Source organism: Carassius carassius, chromosome 24, assembly GCF_963082965.1.
Source record: "Carassius carassius chromosome 24, fCarCar2.1, whole genome shotgun sequence".
Classification (NCBI taxonomy): Eukaryota; Metazoa; Chordata; class Actinopteri; order Cypriniformes; family Cyprinidae; genus Carassius; species Carassius carassius.
The window spans coordinates 31,558,075-31,577,652 of NC_081778.1; the positions used below are offsets into that span (position 1 = coordinate 31,558,075).

At 35.1% G+C, this 19,578-nt stretch overlaps 1 protein-coding gene across 1 annotated transcript in view; it reads left to right on the top strand.

The window, feature by feature from the left end:
* Positions 1-4,159: 4,159 nt before the first annotated feature.
* LOC132103450 (protein naked cuticle homolog 2-like) overlaps positions 4,160-19,578 on the top strand; it is a 35,186-nt gene continuing 19,767 nt past the window's right edge. The window contains exons 1-3 of the mRNA XM_059508574.1: positions 4,160-4,289; positions 5,084-5,110; positions 5,219-5,304. Of these exons, the coding sequence (XP_059364557.1) occupies positions 4,265-4,289; positions 5,084-5,110; positions 5,219-5,304 (138 nt within the window). The 5' untranslated portion in view covers positions 4,160-4,264. The remainder of the gene's footprint in view (positions 4,290-5,083; positions 5,111-5,218; positions 5,305-19,578) is intronic.

Below are 19,578 nucleotides of genomic sequence, written 5' to 3' on the forward strand. Positions count from 1 at the left end.
CGTTTATCATCTGCTAGGTAACATTTAATGTCCTTAATCCAAGTTGGAAACATGAAATGTAGCAGCTGCTATGTGCATATGAATAAAATGATGTTTTTTCTTTATATTATATATGTATATATTTAAAGCATTTAATTTAAATTTTTTCCTGAATTCCTAATTTAATTTATACATTGCAACCAGTAGGTGGCATAATGGTGCTACTGCAGGAAAAAAAACAGCTTGCATGAATTCAAGAAATGCCTTTAATATCATGAAATCTCATGAAACCTTTAACATCTGAAGAACCTTTCTGTTGCTTGCACTGCAAAAATTAATATCTTCCTCAGTATTTTTGTTTTCAAGTATAAATATATAAACATCCTTAAATCAAGATACATTTACTTTGAGACACAAAAAGACTTATTATCTTTAGAAATTGAACAAAATGAAGTGAGTTTATGCTTTAAACAAAGAACAAACATCTGTCGGCGGGGTATGAAAATTTATTTTTCATTTGATTTATATTTATTGTTCCACTGGCAGATATTTGTTCTTGTTTTAATCATAAAAATGTTGATGCATTTCTCACAAAATATTAATTTGCTTCTCAAGTAAATGCATAACCAAAACACAAAATCAGAGGAAGAACGTACATTTTTTTCACAGTGTGTTTAAAAATTATTTTCATATTCAAGTCATTTAGAAACCAGTTTGACCCCATGTTTAAAGCGGCCTGCTTTGATGTGCTGTTCGGAAAGATTCGAGTTGTGAGAATTTGTTTTATGCGAATCCCACAATCACAAAGAGCTTCTTGATGTGTATCATCACCCGCTGATACCGGATCAAACAGGTAAACACCTGCGAGCCATCATTGTGCAGGTATCTGTACCACATTCTTCTGATATGATGTGAGATTAAAATGTGTCAGGCTGCAGACCAGATAAACAAACCCGTAATTGCAATGTCTGCAGGCTTTTTTCTCTTCCTGACAGTTCCTCGTCCAAAAACAAGCAGCTGTTTGAATCTAATCAGGAACAAAAAATGATCAAAAGCCTTATTGTTTCAGTGTTTAATACCGCTTTTGTGGTTAAAAACTGTCAGTGAAATTCCGAAACAAAGCAAACATTGTAATGCCGCTGAATTTCATGGGTTTCTGGCCTCAAGCGCTGGAATATCAATAGAGCTGCCAATATTAATACATTAGTTGAAGAGTTAATAACATGAGATGTTTAAGGCTGTTCAGTAGGACTACATGAGCTCTTTTTGGCAAATCAGTATTGCAAATCCGTCTCCTCTTTAAGTATTGCATCAGATATTTTCCACAAGTGCAAACACAATATGCTTTCATCTCTGTTTTTTTTTTCTTCCTGTCTTTATCAAACTAGTTGCACATGAAAAATGTTCTTGTGGGGATCGTGCATGTTTGAATTACCAACTAGCTTTTTGCTTTTTCTGAAGAATGTGGTTGCTGTCTGGCTTAAGTAAAAAAAAAAAAAAAAAAAAAAAATTACCAAGATATTTAGCAATTTTTCTTGACTTATTAAAAATAAAATGTAAAACTCACTGTAAGCACAGAAGCGATTTATTTTAGTGTTTAGTGGTGTTATTTGTTTATTTACAGAACATACAATGTAAAAAAAATATTTTTTGTAAAAACAGATTATAAGCGTATGTATGTATATTTATATATATATATATTAAACATACTATTTATATCTTTTTACAAATTTTTACTTTAAATTCAAAATGTTTCTTTTTCTTTGTAATTGTTAGTGAAATTTACTTGTAATTTCTAAGTGATTAGAAAGTAGAAGTAGATAATTGTTTCTACTTGTTTCTAGATTTATAATATCAGCCATTTCTTGGTTATTGGCCTTAATGTAAAAATGATTATTTATCGGCTGATATTTAATAAAAAAAAAAACTATTTACTTTATAGTTTTTATAGTGTATTATTTTTCTTTAAGTAGTAAAAATGTATATTATTGTCCATTTATCAGTTATTAACCTTTATTGGAAAATGATTATTTATTGGCCGATATTTATTATTTAATTTGAAATAAAAACAGTTTATTTTAGTTTTTAAAGTGTATAAATTTTCTTTAAGCAGTATAGATTTATAATATCGGCCATTTATCAGTGATTAGCCTTAATATGAATATGATTACTTAGTGGCCAATATTGATTGTTTAATGCTAAATAAATCAATTTACTTTAGTTTTACACTATCAACTTTCTTTAAGCAGTATAGATTTATAATATCGGCCATTTATCGGTGATTAGCCTTAATATGAAAATGATAACTTAGTGGCCGATATTTATTATTTAATGCTAAATAAATCAATTTACTTTAGTTTTACAGTATCAACTTTCTTTAAGCAGTATAGATTTATAATATCGGCCATTTATCGGTAATTGGCCATGAACAGGAAAACACCACTTCTAGTAGTTTAATACCATTTAGTAGTTAAAATCAGTCTTTTCTGTCCCAATCACAAAGGGGTAATTCAGCTGTTGTTTCTAGTATCATATGTCAGTGTGAAACAAGTTCAGCTTCTCAATCTTTGGGTTCAGGTCTGGTGTCATGCTTCATATGCATCTGCTGAATGACTAACATGCTAAATGTGACGATACCATCAGGAAAGAGAAAGACGCAACCCTGGAGGAGCCGGCTTTGGATTTCAGCATCTGTGTTACTCATCAGAGACGTTAAACCACAAGCTGTCACAGGTTAAGAGTTTGTGAAGTCCCAGAGACGAATATGTGGAACAACATCACAAGCATGCTGAGGAGAGAGAGTAATAACAGAGTTTCAGCTGAGCTGTTATCAAGTGGGTGATTACATGTCATCAGCGGCGCCTGAAGAGTGATGATCTTTCCATTGTACTGCCTTCAAAACTGAATTTGCATTTTTGTTCTGAAGTGCAACATAATCATTGCATTCAGCATTAGTCATGTCATTATTCCACTAGATGCAGACTGAGCTTGTGCTGGTGTTTAAAGAGCTCCAGAAGTTGGAAAAATGCATCATCAAACACTCTTTAGATATTTTTACTTTTTGTATAGAAAATGTGTATTGTTTGACCGTGTCTCTCTGGTGTTGAGGTTGGTCAGATCCCTCTGTCAATGTAAGAAAAGTAAAACCTTTGCATTTTGATTGATAGACCAAAGTTAAATACTTGGATTAATAAGTTCATACCAAACACCTAGCCTACGTTGTTTAGACATGCAAGTAATTTGAAATTTAAATACCATTGCCTTTAGGGAAAATATGAGACAAATGCTGATTTTCTCTTCACTAACATCACTTTTATTAATCAATTTGCTCTGTGTTTTTGAATCCAGTGATTTTTAGTGGATGTTTTAAGTCGGTTCTCCTAAAGTGTCTGTCAAGACATGGTTTTGCCTGTAATGTCTTGCAAAACACTGGACAACGAAATGTTTGAGACGCTAAAACAACAAGTGTTTCAATCACGAGATATAAACTTGAATTTGCCATTAAAAAAAGAATATGCAATATGCAACATAAATGTTTCTTGAGGAGAAAATCCTCATATTATTCTGATTTCTGAAGATCATGTGACACTGAAGACTGGAGGAATGATGCTGAAAATACAGCGGAGCATCACAGAAATAAATTACACTTTAACACAGATTCACATAAATAAACAGTTATTTTAATAGTAAAAATATTTCACAATTTTTGGATCAAATTAATGCAAAAACTTTCATGCACTTGATATATTTAACATTTTGTTATAAAAAGAGGTCCCCTATATGAAATCTTTTAACTCATATCATAAAATATCGACAAAATGAAACCTGGATTAATTTATCGGTTCAGGAAATGAGTGCATATCTAATTAGTTAATTTAGCATTTCAGAGAAGTACTGTGATGAGTCAACTGAGGAAGTAATGCGCTGTCTGTGTCTGTAAGGTTTGTGCTCGGTTCAGCTGGAGTCCTGTGTTGATGTGGCTCGTGTCCAATAGGGGGCAGCAGTGATGCTGAAGGGGGCCGGACTGAAGGAGCGCGTTTCTCCAGCTTTTCACTTCGCTTCACCTCTTCATCTGCAGCGGATCATCCACTCGTGTGGTCCAGAGACAGACGCTTTTCTTTCCTCCTCTCTGTAGTAAAGCATCGCAGTGAACGTGAGTCGCGCGCTTAATGCCGCTCGTGTGTTTGTGGAACCTGCAGGATCTGCTTTTATTTCTCTGAACGGGATATGATGTGCAACTGTGAGCGAGAGATGCACGAGCTCTCTTAACCACAGCAGTGATACAATGGGGAAACTTCACTCAAAACATGGTGAGTTACACATCTACGAGTCCGAAATATGTGTGCACGCGCATGTTTATAGCTTAATGCTCAGTTAAAATAACTTTTCTGTCTGATTTTATGATTTTAATCTAGTTCTAAAATATAAGATAGCTTTTAACTTTTTGTTTTGTTTCTTTAATTACTTTTCCCTAACCTTTTTAAGGGTTGAAAGGCAAAAATGGCCATCTATTATTATTATTATTATTATTATTATTATTATTTTTATATAAAATCGAATTAAGGAATGTCATTATTTTTACATAATAAAAGTAGCTTCGTTAGGTGTATTTGGGCATTTTAATAAAAACAAAATGTAAACTTTTTTTTTTATAAAAGTCTATCTGTGACCACAAAACCAGTCATAATAAGGGGTCATAAAAAAAAAAACCTATTAAAAAAAAATCTGGAATCTGAGGGTGCAAAAAAAAAAATCACAATTTTGAGAAAATCATCTTTAAAGTTGTCCAAATGAATTCTTAGCAGTGCATATTACTGATCAAAAATTCAGTTTTGATCTATTTACAGTAGGAAATTTACAAAATATCTTCATGGAACATGATCTTTACCTAATATCCTAATGATTTTTGGCATAAAATTAAAATCTATAATTTTGACCCATACAATGTATTTTTTCTGTTGCTACAAATATACCCAGAGACTTCAGACTGCTTTTGTGCTCCAGGAACATTCATATGTCCTGATCCTATCCATGAATGCTCTTGAAATGCACAAACATTGTGCATAATACATAATATTTTTTTGTCTTTGTCATTGGGGTTTAGCTAGCAGACGTCGGGAAAGTCCTGAGGGTGAGTTTTGCTTTTGACACAGTTCTGAGTCTATTTTTGTTATACATGAACTATTAATGGATTTAATGTTGCAGAACATTTCCTAATGCTCTTCAAATCCTCTTTCAGGGGACAGTTTTGTTGTGAATGGCTTTATTTCAAGAAGAGGAGCTGAAGAAGGCGAGAGATACGACACAAATCTTAAAGATTACAAGGTAAGAAATGTCTGTTTTTGTGCATTAGCATCTAAATCTGTCTGGTTATGCATCATAAGGTGAGTTAAGGCTGCTTTGTGCTCAGTTAATAAAGTATGAAGTGCCTCTGTGCCAATTTGCAGTGTATAGATTCAAAAAGCACTTCCTTTGGAAAACCCAATGGATTTCAATACATTTTTTCCAAAGATTGTAGCATATGCATTAGGGCTCGGTTGAAAATATAGATTTTGATCTCGATTTTTAAATGCCAAGAATCAATCTATGCTGTTTTCAGTCGATGTGTGAACAAAACGTAATGAAACATTATTTGTAGTGCCTCCCCTGCAGGAAAGTGAACAAATCTTTGTTACTTTTGATATGAAACAAAGTCTCAGTTTTCAAATTCTATCATGACTCGATCACGTCTTCCTATTTACTACTAGTTATAACACCAAATAAACATGAATGAACATTAAGAAAGTGATGAAAGGAACCCAAAAACTTACTGAAACGAATCCTGTCTCATGTAATCACTCAAACAGTGTTTCAGACTGGGAAAAATGTCCATAAAACAGCAAGTGAACAGTGTCACATAACGTCATATTTAACTTGGGAAAGCCATTCAGTGACCATAAACTCGATAGCTATCCAAAAAAATACAAAATTAATTCTAGAAAGGGGTATTTTGCTAAATATGTGCAGTATATTACATATTCATTATATTTTGACTTAACCTGTATTTTAAATATCTAATGCATGTTTGAAAAGATGAAACGGTTTAAATTTTTATATTTCAGCAACAAACTGGTGTAGAAACATAATTATATCATTAAAATTTTATTTTAAATATATTATAAATTATAATAATTTTATTATAAAAATGACCTCATGTGCAGTTTTTTATTACATTTTTTTTATTTTATAATATATATATGTATATAATATGAAATCAATTTTTTTAATGTTTGTTTACAACATTGTCACTTTAATTTAATAATGTACCAACTGACAAGGTTTGGTTTCAAGTATTAGTATCTGTAATCTCAAATTGAATCATGAAATCTGTCTGAATACCCAGACCTAGTTTGCATGCTGCTTAGATTTTCTCATAAGCATTAATATACACCACAGCAACTAAGACTAAGAAAAACTGTCGTTTCATTTGTGGTGCTGCATTATGGGATTGCCTACTTCTCAAAATTTGATGCTGGCCCATAAATGGTATCTTTTAGACTTAGATTTGCTATGCTTTTATAAACGTAACCCATGAGATCCCAGAAGCGTCTCAGACTGGACTGTAAGAGAAACGCTGCAAGAATCCAGACGGGAGTTGCACCACAGAAGGAACAACTTGCGGTGAGCCGTGTGCCATCCCGCTGCCAAAGACCACATTCCCAATACTGAGAAATCATCATTACAGCGGCTGAAACAAACAGACAGGAGTGTGCTGTGTGTTCTCAGGGCTGTGCAGCGACACGTCCAGCGCCTGGCGATGTGTTTTTGTCGTGTTTGGCTGTGGGATAGTTGTGGGATTGATGCGTTTTGACGTGCAGCTGAGAGTCATGGTTAGTCCTGGACAGTCGTGCATGACATCTGTGTGAGACGTACTAGGATTATACATATATTTATGCGCATATTCATGTCTTTTTTTCTGTATCTATGCAGTTGATTTTTTTCTCTTTCTACTCCACCTGAGTAGTTTTGTCTCATTCTTTGACCACACAATACTGCTATTTTCTGGCATGTTTTAAAACATAAGACAGGTTGAGAGCAAAGAGTAACCTGCCTCATGGCATACGTATGTCAGTAACTGTTCTGTTCATACTACACAATATTGCAATGATTTCAATGCACTTTTTACTGCACTTGTTATTAGTGTCTTTCGTTTATACTTCAGTCATAAAAAATGTCCATTCCCAATGTCCGTGGGTTCAAAATGTCCTTTTCAAAGAATCTATTCTGAAGTCATTCTCAAAAAAATCTCTGAATTGATTCATTGAGAATTTCACAGGAATGAATCGAACCAACTCTTACAAGTTTGTTCGAATCATTTGTGTGGATGGGTTCAAACTGTCTATTTCAATGAATCAGTTCATTGATTTAGATAAGAATTCACAGGAATTAATCAAATTGACTCACCTTAACAAGTTTGTTTGATTCATTTCTGTGGATGGGTTAAAATGTCAAATTTTAAAAGAATCAATCCAAAAGTCAATAAATCTCTGTTGATTCATTGAAGTTGATAAAAATACACAGGACTGAATCAAACAGACTCTAAAATGTTTGTTTGAATTATTTCATTGGATGGTTCAAACTGTCCATTTCAAAGAATCAATTGAAATTTCAATCACGAAAATCTCAGAATTGATTCATTGGAATGCTCCGAAATCCACAATAATGAATCATACAGACTTTTAACAAGTTTGTTTAAATTATTTCTGTGGTTGGACTCAAACTGTCCATTTTAAAGTTTCAATTCAAAAGTCTCTGGATTTATTTGCAATGAACAGAAATTCACAGGAAAGAAACAAACCAGCTCTGACTCAAAGTTAGTTTGAATCAATTCTCTAGATGGGCTCAAAAATGTCAGTTTCAAAGAACCAATTCAAGATTCACTCTCAAAAATCTCTGAATTGATTCTTTGAAATGGACAGAAGTTCCCAATGAATTTACCCAACTCTAACTCTGTTTGATTTCTTTGTATGGGTTCAAACTGTCCATTTCAAAGAATCGGTTCAGTGAGTTGACCTCAAAAGTCTCAAAGGAACTGAAATATTGAAATGGACATAAGCCGATGTGTCTCGTTATCTATGACTCTCGCCTGTGCATGGTTTTGCATCATTTCAATTAGTCACTGAAGGATGCTGAAGGACATCCTAGTAAAAAGACTCTAACTGATGATAAACCTGCTCTAATAGAAGCCCTATAAAAGTCCTTCCCCTTTTGAATGGGAACGTTATTTGGGAAATCTGACAGCGGCCTTGAGGGGAAACCACCGCCGTCATGTGTCATTAATGAGTAGGTCCAGGGTTTGATTTCATCAATGTTTTGGCTCTGGATTGTGTTTTGTCAGTCGTCAAGTACCTGAAAGACTCTTTGAAACGGTGAGCAAGATCGCGGGAGACTTTTGATTTGCGATAAAATGTGTTTAAGTTGTTTATTTAGGGTGGATGAAGTGAAAGAGCCAAATTCAAACCGGAGCTTTTAATCTGAGTCCATTTCAGGTCAGAGTTTAGTTGATGTGAAACTCTGGTTTGGACCCAACAATCAAACCATGAGTCACTTGATTGAACTAGTTTCGTTGCATTACTTTTTGCAGTTTTTATATCACAACAAACATTTTCTTTTGTTTTGCCATCTCACTTGTGGAATTTTAGTTGCAAATTAATTTGCAGTTTCTCATATTGTGTATATTTATATCAAAGCAAACAAAACTAATGCATGTGTGCATGTGAACTATAGGCTTATGAATCGCGCTGTTGAAATTTCTTTAGAGTTGCAGGGATAAATAGCCATTGTGTGAGTGGAGCACATTTGGTTTTTTGGAGTTGCTTCATTCTTGCTTCAACCCCATGTTATTAATATTTCTTTGTTTATCGTGAAGCATAAAGGTGATCCTGAGGAGATTATGAACACTTTTGTTTTCCAATTACCTAAAAGTGGATGGTGAATTTAACCGTTAAGTTCCTATAAAGTACAAAAGAAGAGTCTTATATTCTTTTTTCCAGAAAATAAGTCACACTGGATCACAATTGGTGCATAAGTCATGCTTTATTATTACATTCACATTGTCTTAAATAGACACAATTCATTCAAGCATTCATATGCATTCAACAAACAATATTTTTTGTGTTGTTTTGCATATTTGACATTAATTGCATAATATAAGTCACTTTGAAAAATAAGTCAGCACATTTCAGATGATTTTCTATGCAGGGAAATACAATAATCATGTACATTTAGACTTGTGCATATGACTAAATGATGCATCATGCATCATTTTTCCCTTTAATTGTCATTGAGATGAGTCCACTGGGCTCTTTAAGTTTATGCTGTATGTAAATATCTATTGTGCCAATCTATTTTACAGTATTTGAAGCCCCATCACGTTTCCAGCATGAGAACGAGTTTATTTCATTCTGTTTCTCTTCGTAATAATCAGGAATCGTGCCATGCTGGTTTATAATGCAGTTGAGCTGGTGTAAATTATATTCCAGACCTGTTATCTTTTTATAGTCTGTCTACATGTCATTTCTCTTTGATGCTGCAACGACTCCATACAATTCTTGTTACTATAATTTCTTCTGATTGGAGTCGTTCAGTTGCGTCAGCGTAAGTAGAATCGAGGTGATTATGTCCCTCACCTCTAGGGATGCTTTGACATTTGTCGAGCCGCTCGTAGTGTTGTATTGTCATTATAAGTGTGGTTTGACTCTGTGGCCCAGAGCAGCTGTAATTCTGTCCTCTAAATGAACTGAAAGCAGACACCTCCACACAGACTGATGCTCGTGCTCACGGCAGAGAGAGAAGATATATCATCTGAGACTCAGTGTTTAGGAATCTCTGTAAAGATGACGTATTTCTGGATTACATCAAGTGCTTTTTCTACCTCTCCTTGCTTTTAACAATACAATACCGTTTCAAAGCAGCTTCGCATGTAATGAACAGGAAAATGATTTACCGCTGTGAACAAAGCAGCGCTTCAATTATGGCAAGATGAAAAGAAAAAACTTAGTTTAGAGTTTAGACAAAAATAAAAATTAGATGTAATTTTACTCCCCTTTGGGCCATCCAAGATCAGGATGAGTTTGTTTCTTCATCAGATTTGGAGAAATGTGGCATTGTATCAGGGTCTCACCAATAGATCCTCAGTAGTAAATGGGTGCCGTCAGAATGAGAGTCAATCAGTCAACATCTGGAGAAGACAAAAGATGAAACAAATCCAGCATTAAGACGTTTTAACTAAAACATGAGTCTATAATCCATAATCCTCCAGTGAAAAAGTGTTCTGGTCTGAATCAGGAGAGAAATCTGCACAGCAGATTAAACCGTTCTAAACAAATATGTGTCTGCTTTTTTACATTTGAGAGACAACAGCAGATGCACTTTTTCACTGGTTAAAATTTTACAAACATCCTGATGGACTTATTTCAGCTTTTGTCTGGACTGGAGTGCTGTGGATTATTGTGATGTTTTTATCAGACTCTCATTCTGACGGCACCCATTCACTGCAGAACAAGCGATGCAATGCTACATTTCTCCAAATCTGACGATTTTATTTTTTTTGTGATCTACTCCTGTAATCTTATGTTTACATATATAATGTGAATGTTAAAGTTGCATGGCTGTGCTTTCAATCCACAGGGCAATTTTCATGTGCATGGCAGCTATAGTTCATAAAAGATGATTCAGTGATGGGCAATTATTTCTTTAATAAGCAACACTATAAGCAGAACAATCATGATTTCATAATCTGTGCATGCATTTATTCAAAGAATTTAGTCAAAGAGTCAAAATTATTTTCCGGCCACAGCTGCTGTTGAAACCTCTTAATTCGCACTAAACCCAGGTAAAGACAGGTAAAATCCTGATGGCTGCAGATTAGAAAAGGGCCAGATCCGGCGTTCGGCAAACCCCCCCCCCCCCCCATCCCATTGTCAGGGAAGCAGAGGGAATGGGATTCTTCAGCTGCCTGGCTGTGACTTCAAAGCGAAGCTGGGAGTTATTAAAGCTCTCTGATAGCCCGGATCTGGGGGAAGGGCGGACGGACGGACAGAGACAGACGGGCGAGTATCCCGAGGGTTTTCCTGGTGTGGAGCTCTGAGTATTAACTCTGAAAGCCATTTGTGTTCAGTGAGCAATAATGAGCTCATTAGCTGCTGTCAGATGTTTTCTTAAAGGGGGTCATATGATGCTGCTAAAAATAACATTATTTTGTGTTTTTGGTGTAATGCAATGTGTTTATACCTGATTACGGTTAAAAAAAAAACACATTATTTTCCACATAATGTACATTATTGTTGCTCCTCTATCCCCCGGCTTTCTGAAACGCGTCTAATTTTACAAAGCTCAGTGTGCTCTGATTGGTCAGTTACGCAGAGCGTTGTGATTGGCTGAATACCTCAAGCGTGTGACGGAAATTTTACGCCGCTTAACAAACTGATCAAAACTCACGTTTGAATCACCAATGGGAAATCCTTTAAATATTAAAACGTACTTACAGACTGTATGTCAGAACGCCAGACTGTCGAACTGCCCAACTTTATAGAAACAGTCCTCATCCTCTGGAAAATGCACTGCATACATCTGTATATTTTGGTTGAACTGTTCTGGAAAAGTGTTGTGAATACAACGTAACCACTGATTTCTAGTCGTGTCCTCTTTTGGCAGACCAGACAAATTAGTTTCACTTCCACAATAAAACATAAGCCTTGTTTCTTCTGGAGAACAGGTGGGCGGGGTTATGCAAATCTTCCCACATAGTGATGTAGACACGTGGGGGAGTGTTTAAACGAGCCGTTTTAGGAGGGTTTGATTGACCCTTAACTTTTATAAAGAATATCTCTTTGGGTTTGAGTCTTTAGTCTTTGCAACTTTACAGATCTTCTATATGCACCAAGAGCTTGTAACTCTCCAAAGAGAAAGGAAAAATGTAAATTGCATCATATGACCCTTTAACAGAAACTATAATAGCATATCAGTGATACTAAAATAACACGTTTATGCAGCTTTTTCCCCTGTACAACACATCTATTAAGCTGCAAAAATGTCCAAATGAGGACATTTATGTAATTTTAGAGTCAAAATGTAGACATGAAGGTATCATATAACTTCAGAGGACTTTAAATGAAATCCTCAGTGGATGTGAATCATCTACCTTTTGTCCTTTTTAGAGTCACTATTGTGTGGAAAATGACAGTTCATTAAAACCCCTTCTTTCATGTTGCATATGGGTTTGGAACGACATGACAGATTTGAATTTTTCTTGAGCTCTTCCTGAAAGATTTGCACTTCCAATTAAAGCACATTGAGTGAAAGGAGTGAAAAAGTTGGAGCGGCGTATGCGGTAATTACAGACTTGGACACAGAGGTGACTGTTGGCTGATCAAAGGAAACGGCGATAGGGAAAGAATGAGTTAGCTGGTTTTTAGAAAGGCGAGTTTGACGGATCATTGCAGGTGTTCGGTTCTTACCTGTATAAACACCTGGCACGGGGTTAGAGAGATCTCCAGAGGTGAGATCAAAATGAGCTGCAAAAATAGCAGCAGCGGCTCAGAATGTTGTTGGAAAGCCATACAAGAGGCCTCTCTGTGAAAAATCAGCACGGAAATCACTGAGCTGGAGACGTTCTTAAAGAGCCGGCCTGTGAGGCCTCAGTGTGCTTCAACACTGGAAACATCAACAGTCTGCTGCACACTGACCAAATAATGACACACGCGCTCAGTTCTACCTCTCAACGCTCCTCTCATCTTAAACGTTCCCAGGCGTGAAGCCGCTGATGCCAGCGAAGTAGGAACAATCTGATACAAATGGTGCGGGGAAGCAGGAACACAGGTAGCCTACTGGTATTAATTGAAGTAAATTCCACTTGTACACAATCAGCAATACGTATTTCAAGTATTCTGGTAAAAGATGGTCCATAAATAAAAAAAATAAAAAATGCATAGTGCAATATTGTATAGTGAAGAATATTAATAATGTAAGAATTTATGTAATCATTGTTTATAATAATAAACAATTCATAATTAAAGAAAAAAATATATATAAATGAAATGATGTACAGTAAATCATAATATAAACTATAAATGAGATATGTAAATGAGGAAATGTATATTAAATGTGAATAATTAATGTTAACAATTATATAAAATATATATTTTACTGTTATATTACTGTATGATTATATTGTAAATCATAATTTAAATGTTATATATATATATACATATATTTATTATAATAAATAATTTATTATAATAAAAAATGCATTTGTATATAAATTAAATAATGTACACTAAATAGCGATTTAAATTATAAAGTTTTGAAATTTCATTATGAATATAACATTTTTGTATTTGACTGGTGCAATTTTTTATAATGAAGTCAAGAAACTGTATAAATAAAGAAATTATAATTAATTTATAAAAATAAGTTATAATTACAAATGTAATTATATATAAATGAAATGATGTGCAATAAATCATATTCATTATAAATAAATTATGAAATGTCATAATTCATATATATATATATATTTTTTTTTTTTTTTTTTTTTTTTTTTTCTAGATGTATAACTATATAAATGTAAAACTTTTAAATGTTTATAAATGTATAATGTAATATAAGTATAGTTTATATATATATGTTTTATAAACGTACAAGTATATGCATTTGTATAAATATACTGAATTTGTAAATCATTTTTAACATTGATTATTAACATCACGTTTCTCATATATCTCATATTTTACGTGTATGAACATGCATTTGGTTGATGCAATTGAGGCAGTTTCATTTAGACCAAAACAAAGTTTGCAAAGTGGCTGAAATATTTTAAAGCAACTTTTTGGATCCCTGCTAGATCCTGAAGTTGTTTGGTTTGTGCTTATTTTTAAACACGGTCAAGCTAAGCTAAAATATAATCATAATTTTCCAAAACGTGGTGGGAATAGACTTAGAAAACTCTAAAAGTGAGGGTTACATGATCCCTCAGATATAACAGGCCCTGATGGATGACTTCAGTCTTTACCTGTAAATATGAGGATGTTTCTTGATAGCCAGTGAAAGTGGGCTCATTCTCTCAAGTTTGCTCTCAGAAATCTGATTTCTCACCTCAGCAGAGCTGTGTATTTTTTTGTTTTAGTTGGGCTTGTTCAAACTCTGGCATCTCCTCCTCACTTGTTCGCTTTGAGTCAGCGCTATTTGCTTTGGCAGTGTATTGTGGATATCTGGCCTGTTTAAGAGCGTCATATTCAATGACATCTTTCTCCTTCTGCTTTTCTCATGTTCTCTGACTTTTGGATGAACACCATTGTCTTGATGGAGCTGAACTGTGCTATTGGCCCGATGTTGCACCTTCGTTTAATAGCCGAAATTCTCCTGGTCGAAACTGCCGTGGTGGTTTCGAGGAAAACTAAGAAGTGCTTGAATGGTGTTCAGGGTTTTGAGGCTTCATCTCTGAATGAGAAGCATGTGGCAGCCATCCAGAACAGCAGGGTCTTTCAGCGTGGCCCCTTCAGACATCTGTTCCTGGTTTGTACTGCAGAAATCCTCGAGCTCCCCGTAGGGCGACCGGGGGCCGATAAGGGCCTGTTTTTCTGAAGGCTTTGAGGTGGGGCGCGATGAAGGCTGTTGTTTTGGGGGGACAGGGAGTGGTCAGTAGAGGTGGCTATGACAGGCTATTCTCTTTTTCTTTATTCCAGATTGATGGTCTTTAACAAATGCGTAGCAACACCCTATGAACACGTTTTTATGAGCCCATAGCGTAAACTTACAGACTGCATTCAGTCTCAGTTGTGCTGTCTGGTTATAAATGGATGCTTGGTATCGTGACTTTTTACCTCATAGTTCTGACATTTGTTTCACAATTCTAAGTTTATATCTCACAATTGTAAGAAAATATTTATTGTGAGACATAAAGAAAATATCAGGATTGCGAGATCAAGTCAGAATTATGAGATATAAAGTCAGGATTGCGAGATCAAGTCAGAAGTATGAGATATGAAGTCAGGATTGCGAGATCAAGTCAGAAGTATGAGATATGAAGTCAGGATTGTGAGATCAAGTCAGAAGTATGAGATATGAAGTCAGGATTGCGAGATCAAGTCAGAAGTATGAGATATGAAGTCAGGATTGCGAGATCAAGTCAGAAGTATGAGATATGAAGTCAGGATTGTGAGATCAAGTCAGAAGTATGAGATATGAAGTCAGGATTGTGAGATCAAGTCAGAATTATGAGATATGAAGTCAGGATTGCGAGATCAAATCAGAATTATGAGATATGAAGTCAGGATTGCGAGATCAAGTCAGAAGTATGAGATATGAAGTCAGGATTGCGAGATCAAGTCAAAATTATGAGATATAAAGTCGGGATTGCGAGATCAAATCAGAATTATGAGATATGAAGTCATGATTGCGAGATCAAATCAGAATGATGAGATATGAAGTCAGGATTGCGAGATCAAATCAGAAGTATGAGATATGAAGTCAGGATTGCGAGATCAAGTCAGAATTATGAGATATAAAGTCGGGATTGCGAGATCAAATCAGAATTATGAGATATGAAGTCATGATTGCGAGATCAAATCAGAATGATGAGATATGAAGTCAGGATTGCGAGATCAAATCAGAATGATGAGATATGAAGTCAGGATTGCGAGATCAAATCAGAAGTATGAGATATGAAGTCAGGATTGCGAGATCAAATCAGAATTATGAGATATGAAGTCAGGATTGCGAGATCAAGTCAGAAGTATGAGATATGAAGTCAGGATTGCGAGATCAAGTCAAAATTATGAGATATAAAGTCGGGATTGCGAGATCAAATCAGAATTATGAGATATGAAGTCATGATTGCGAGATCAAATCAGAATGATGAGATATGAAGTCAGGATTGCGAGATCAGAAGTATGAGATATGAAGTCAGGATTGCGAGATCAAGTCAGAATTATGAGATATAAAGTCGGGATTGCGAGATCAAATCAGAATTATGAGATATGAAGTCATGATTGCGAGATCAAATCAGAATGATGAGATATGAAGTCAGGATTGCGAGATCAAATCAGAATGATGAGATATGAAGTCATGATTGCGAGATCAAATCAGAATGATGAGATATGAAGTCAGGATTGCGAGATCAAATCAGAAGTATGAGATATGAAGTCAGGATTGCGAGATCAAATCAGAAGTATGAGATATGAAGTCAGGATTGCGAGATCAAATCAGAATTATGAGATATGAAGTCATGATTGCGAGATCAAATCAGAATGATGAGATATGAAGTCATGATTGCGAGATCAAATCAGAATGATGAGATATGAAGTCAGGATTGCGAGATCAAATCAGAAGTATGAGATATGAAGTCAGGATTGCGAGATCAAGTCAGAAGTATGAGATATGAAGTCAGGATTGCGAGATCAAGTCAGAAGTATGAGATATGAAGTCAGGATTGCGAGATCAAGTCAGAAGTATGAGATATGAAGTCAGGATTGCGAGATCAAGTCAGAAGTATGAGATATGAAGTCAGGATTGCGAGATCAAATCAGAAGTATGAGATATGAAGTCAGGATTGCGAGATCAAGTCAAAATTATGAGATATGAAGTCAGGATTGCGAGATCAAGTCAAAATTATGAGATATAAAGTCAGGATTGCGAGATCAAGTCAGAATTGTGAGATATAGTGTTCCTGTGGCTAGGTGGTAGAGCAATGCATTAGCAGCTCAAAAGGACGTGGGTTTAATTCCCAGGGAACACACATACTGGTAAAAAAAAATGTATAGCCTGAATGCACTGTAAGTCGCATGGGATAAAAGCGTCTGGTAAATGCATAAATGCAAATGTAATATAAAGTCAGATTTGCTAGATGAAGTCAGAATTATGAGATATAAAGTCAGAATTGCAAAATAAAATCAGAATTTAGAGACAAATTCAGAATTGTGAGATAAAGCCAGAATTGTGATTTACAAAGTCAGAATTATGAGATAAAGTCTGATTTGCAAATAAAGTCAGAATTGTGAGATATAAAGTCAGAATCGCAAGATATAAACACGTAAATTCTGCGAAAAAAGTTAAATTTCAGGATATAAAATCCTAATTGTACATTTGCATGATTTAAAACCGGCAGTTCTGACAAGTTGAAACTATGTCAGTTCAGACTTTATATCTCACAGTTCATTTTTTGCTCTATTAGAATTTATGAGTTTATATTAAAAGGCCTTTTAGTTAAATTGAGCCAGAAAACACTTTAGAAAACAGATTATTTGGGTGAGTGTAAACATAGCTATTGATGCAATATGATCACCAGTAATGATGTCATCATAATAATATTTATTTCGTAATATTTGCATACTACATTATGATCAATCATCTTTCTTACCTCTTTGCATACTGAATTTGTGTAGTTGCCAAAATGTTGTTAAATTAGGTCAATTCAATATGCAAATAAACCTTAGAAAGAAGCCTAATAGTGACTCAGCATGCAAATAAAAGGATTGTATCATCATTGTTGTTCAAATTCTGTCAGAGCGTGTTATTTATTTGTGTTTGAGCATGAGAACTTCTACACTGCATGAGCGAGATCTTTTTCTTTCTCCTCCTCCCCACTTCCTCCTCTCACTTTTCATGGCCCTTGTTTCATGGAAAAATACATTTGAACACTGCAGGCGGATTGTATGTTTATTTATACGAAGATATTTATGCTGGGAAAGGCACTTTGAAGGTGTTTGCTTACGTTCCCTGGTTTCCTTGTCTAAGCACTCTTTCTGAGCGGGTTGAGTGTTCATGGCTTCAAAGATACTGAGGTGCCATCAGGAGATGACTGTTTGATCTCCTCCAGATGCCAATAATGTTGCCTTTTCCTTATTCTGGGCTTTTGACGTGCAATTATTCATAATTAGGCAGTTAAGCGTTTTCAAGCTGTGTTTAAAGTCAACATAAAGTCAGAATTGAGTCTATGTACTTTCACATTCTTGGTTTTATTGCCGACTATTAATCAGTGCACTTTTACTTATCTTTTAACAGATTGTCATGAATTCTGCAGGGTTTAAAAAAAAAAAAAAATTATTTGGAAAGCACTGTGTTTTGGCATTTTATCTTGACTTTAAAGGCATAGTTCACCTATGAAACCTTCAGTTTCTGCATCAGATTTGGAGAAATGTAGCATTGCATCATTTTCTCACCAATGGATCCTTTGCAGTGAATGGGTGCCGTCAGAATGAATAATCCACAATAATCCATAGTTACACTTCCTCCAGCGAAAAAGTGCATCTCCTGTTGTCTCTCACATCAAAATCCAACCACATATATGTTTTGGCTTGTAAACGGTGCTTGATCTGTGCAGATTTCTCTCCTGATTCAGACCAGACCACTTTTTCATGTTATTATGGATTATATACTCATATTACAGTTAAAAACGTCTTAATGGATTTGTTTCAGCTTTTGTCTTCTTCAGATGTTAACTGATGGACTCGAGTGCTGTGGATTATTGTGATGTTTTTATCAGACTCTCATTCTGACGGCACCCATTCACCCATGATGCAATGCTACAGTACATTTCTCCAAATCTGATGAAGAAACAAACTCATCCTAATATTGGACGTCCTAAGGTTAAACACATTTTCAGCTCGAGTGAATTTTTTGCCTGAACTATTCCTTTTAAGATTTAAACAAAATCCGCATGTCATGTCAATATGATGTGATTTTGCACACCACATCTAGAAAAGTAGTTGTACCTCAAATAATAAACAGGCTTTAATTGATGTAAGTGCTTCAGCTCCGCATTTCTGCTTTGAAGTCATCCAGAATGATGGCCTGGTTGTTAGTGTGAAATTATTTTATGTTGTAATCGGTACTGATAGAGCATATACAAAATATTTCTATAAGTTCATGTTTTGAAAATCTCAGATTTGTTCAGCGATGCCATACATGCGGTCTACGCCGAATGAGTGAATGGAAATGGAGCGTTTGTGGTGGATGTTATGGCAGCCGTTTACTTTGCGTCGCTTACAGGAGAAGGAAAGAAAATACTCCTGTGCGGTGACTTTTTCTGCTGGATGGCAGTCAGCGTTTGATCTCGTGCAGCTCTAGGCCAAGGCAAACAGCAGGAGACGCCGAGGTTATTGCATTTTCGTGTGTAAGGTATGTTTCCATATAAACCGCTGTAGAAAACTTATCCAAACTGACATTTTGCAAGCCTTAGCGCAGTCTGGGGAATATTTGATATATTTATTTAGTACTGTGGTTAGTATTAATTGAATACCTGTGTTTTAATTAGTTGTTTCATGACGAGGCATTTGGAAAAACTTTGCAATCAAAGTTAAAATGTTTGTTTGACATACACCGCTTCACTTGCCTTTGTTTGTTTACCTACTGACCAAATATCACAGTACGAGTCATTTTATATCAGAATAGGTATTTTACGGGATCTTCATAGAAACAATGTATTGTGTGTGAATTAAGCAATAGTTATTTTTGCATAATGCAACGAATGATTTTCTCTTTTTTATTTGGAAAAACTCGGAAGATGAGATTATTCATAATACATTTATGATGAGTCTGACATCAGTGTAAAAATAGCTTCAG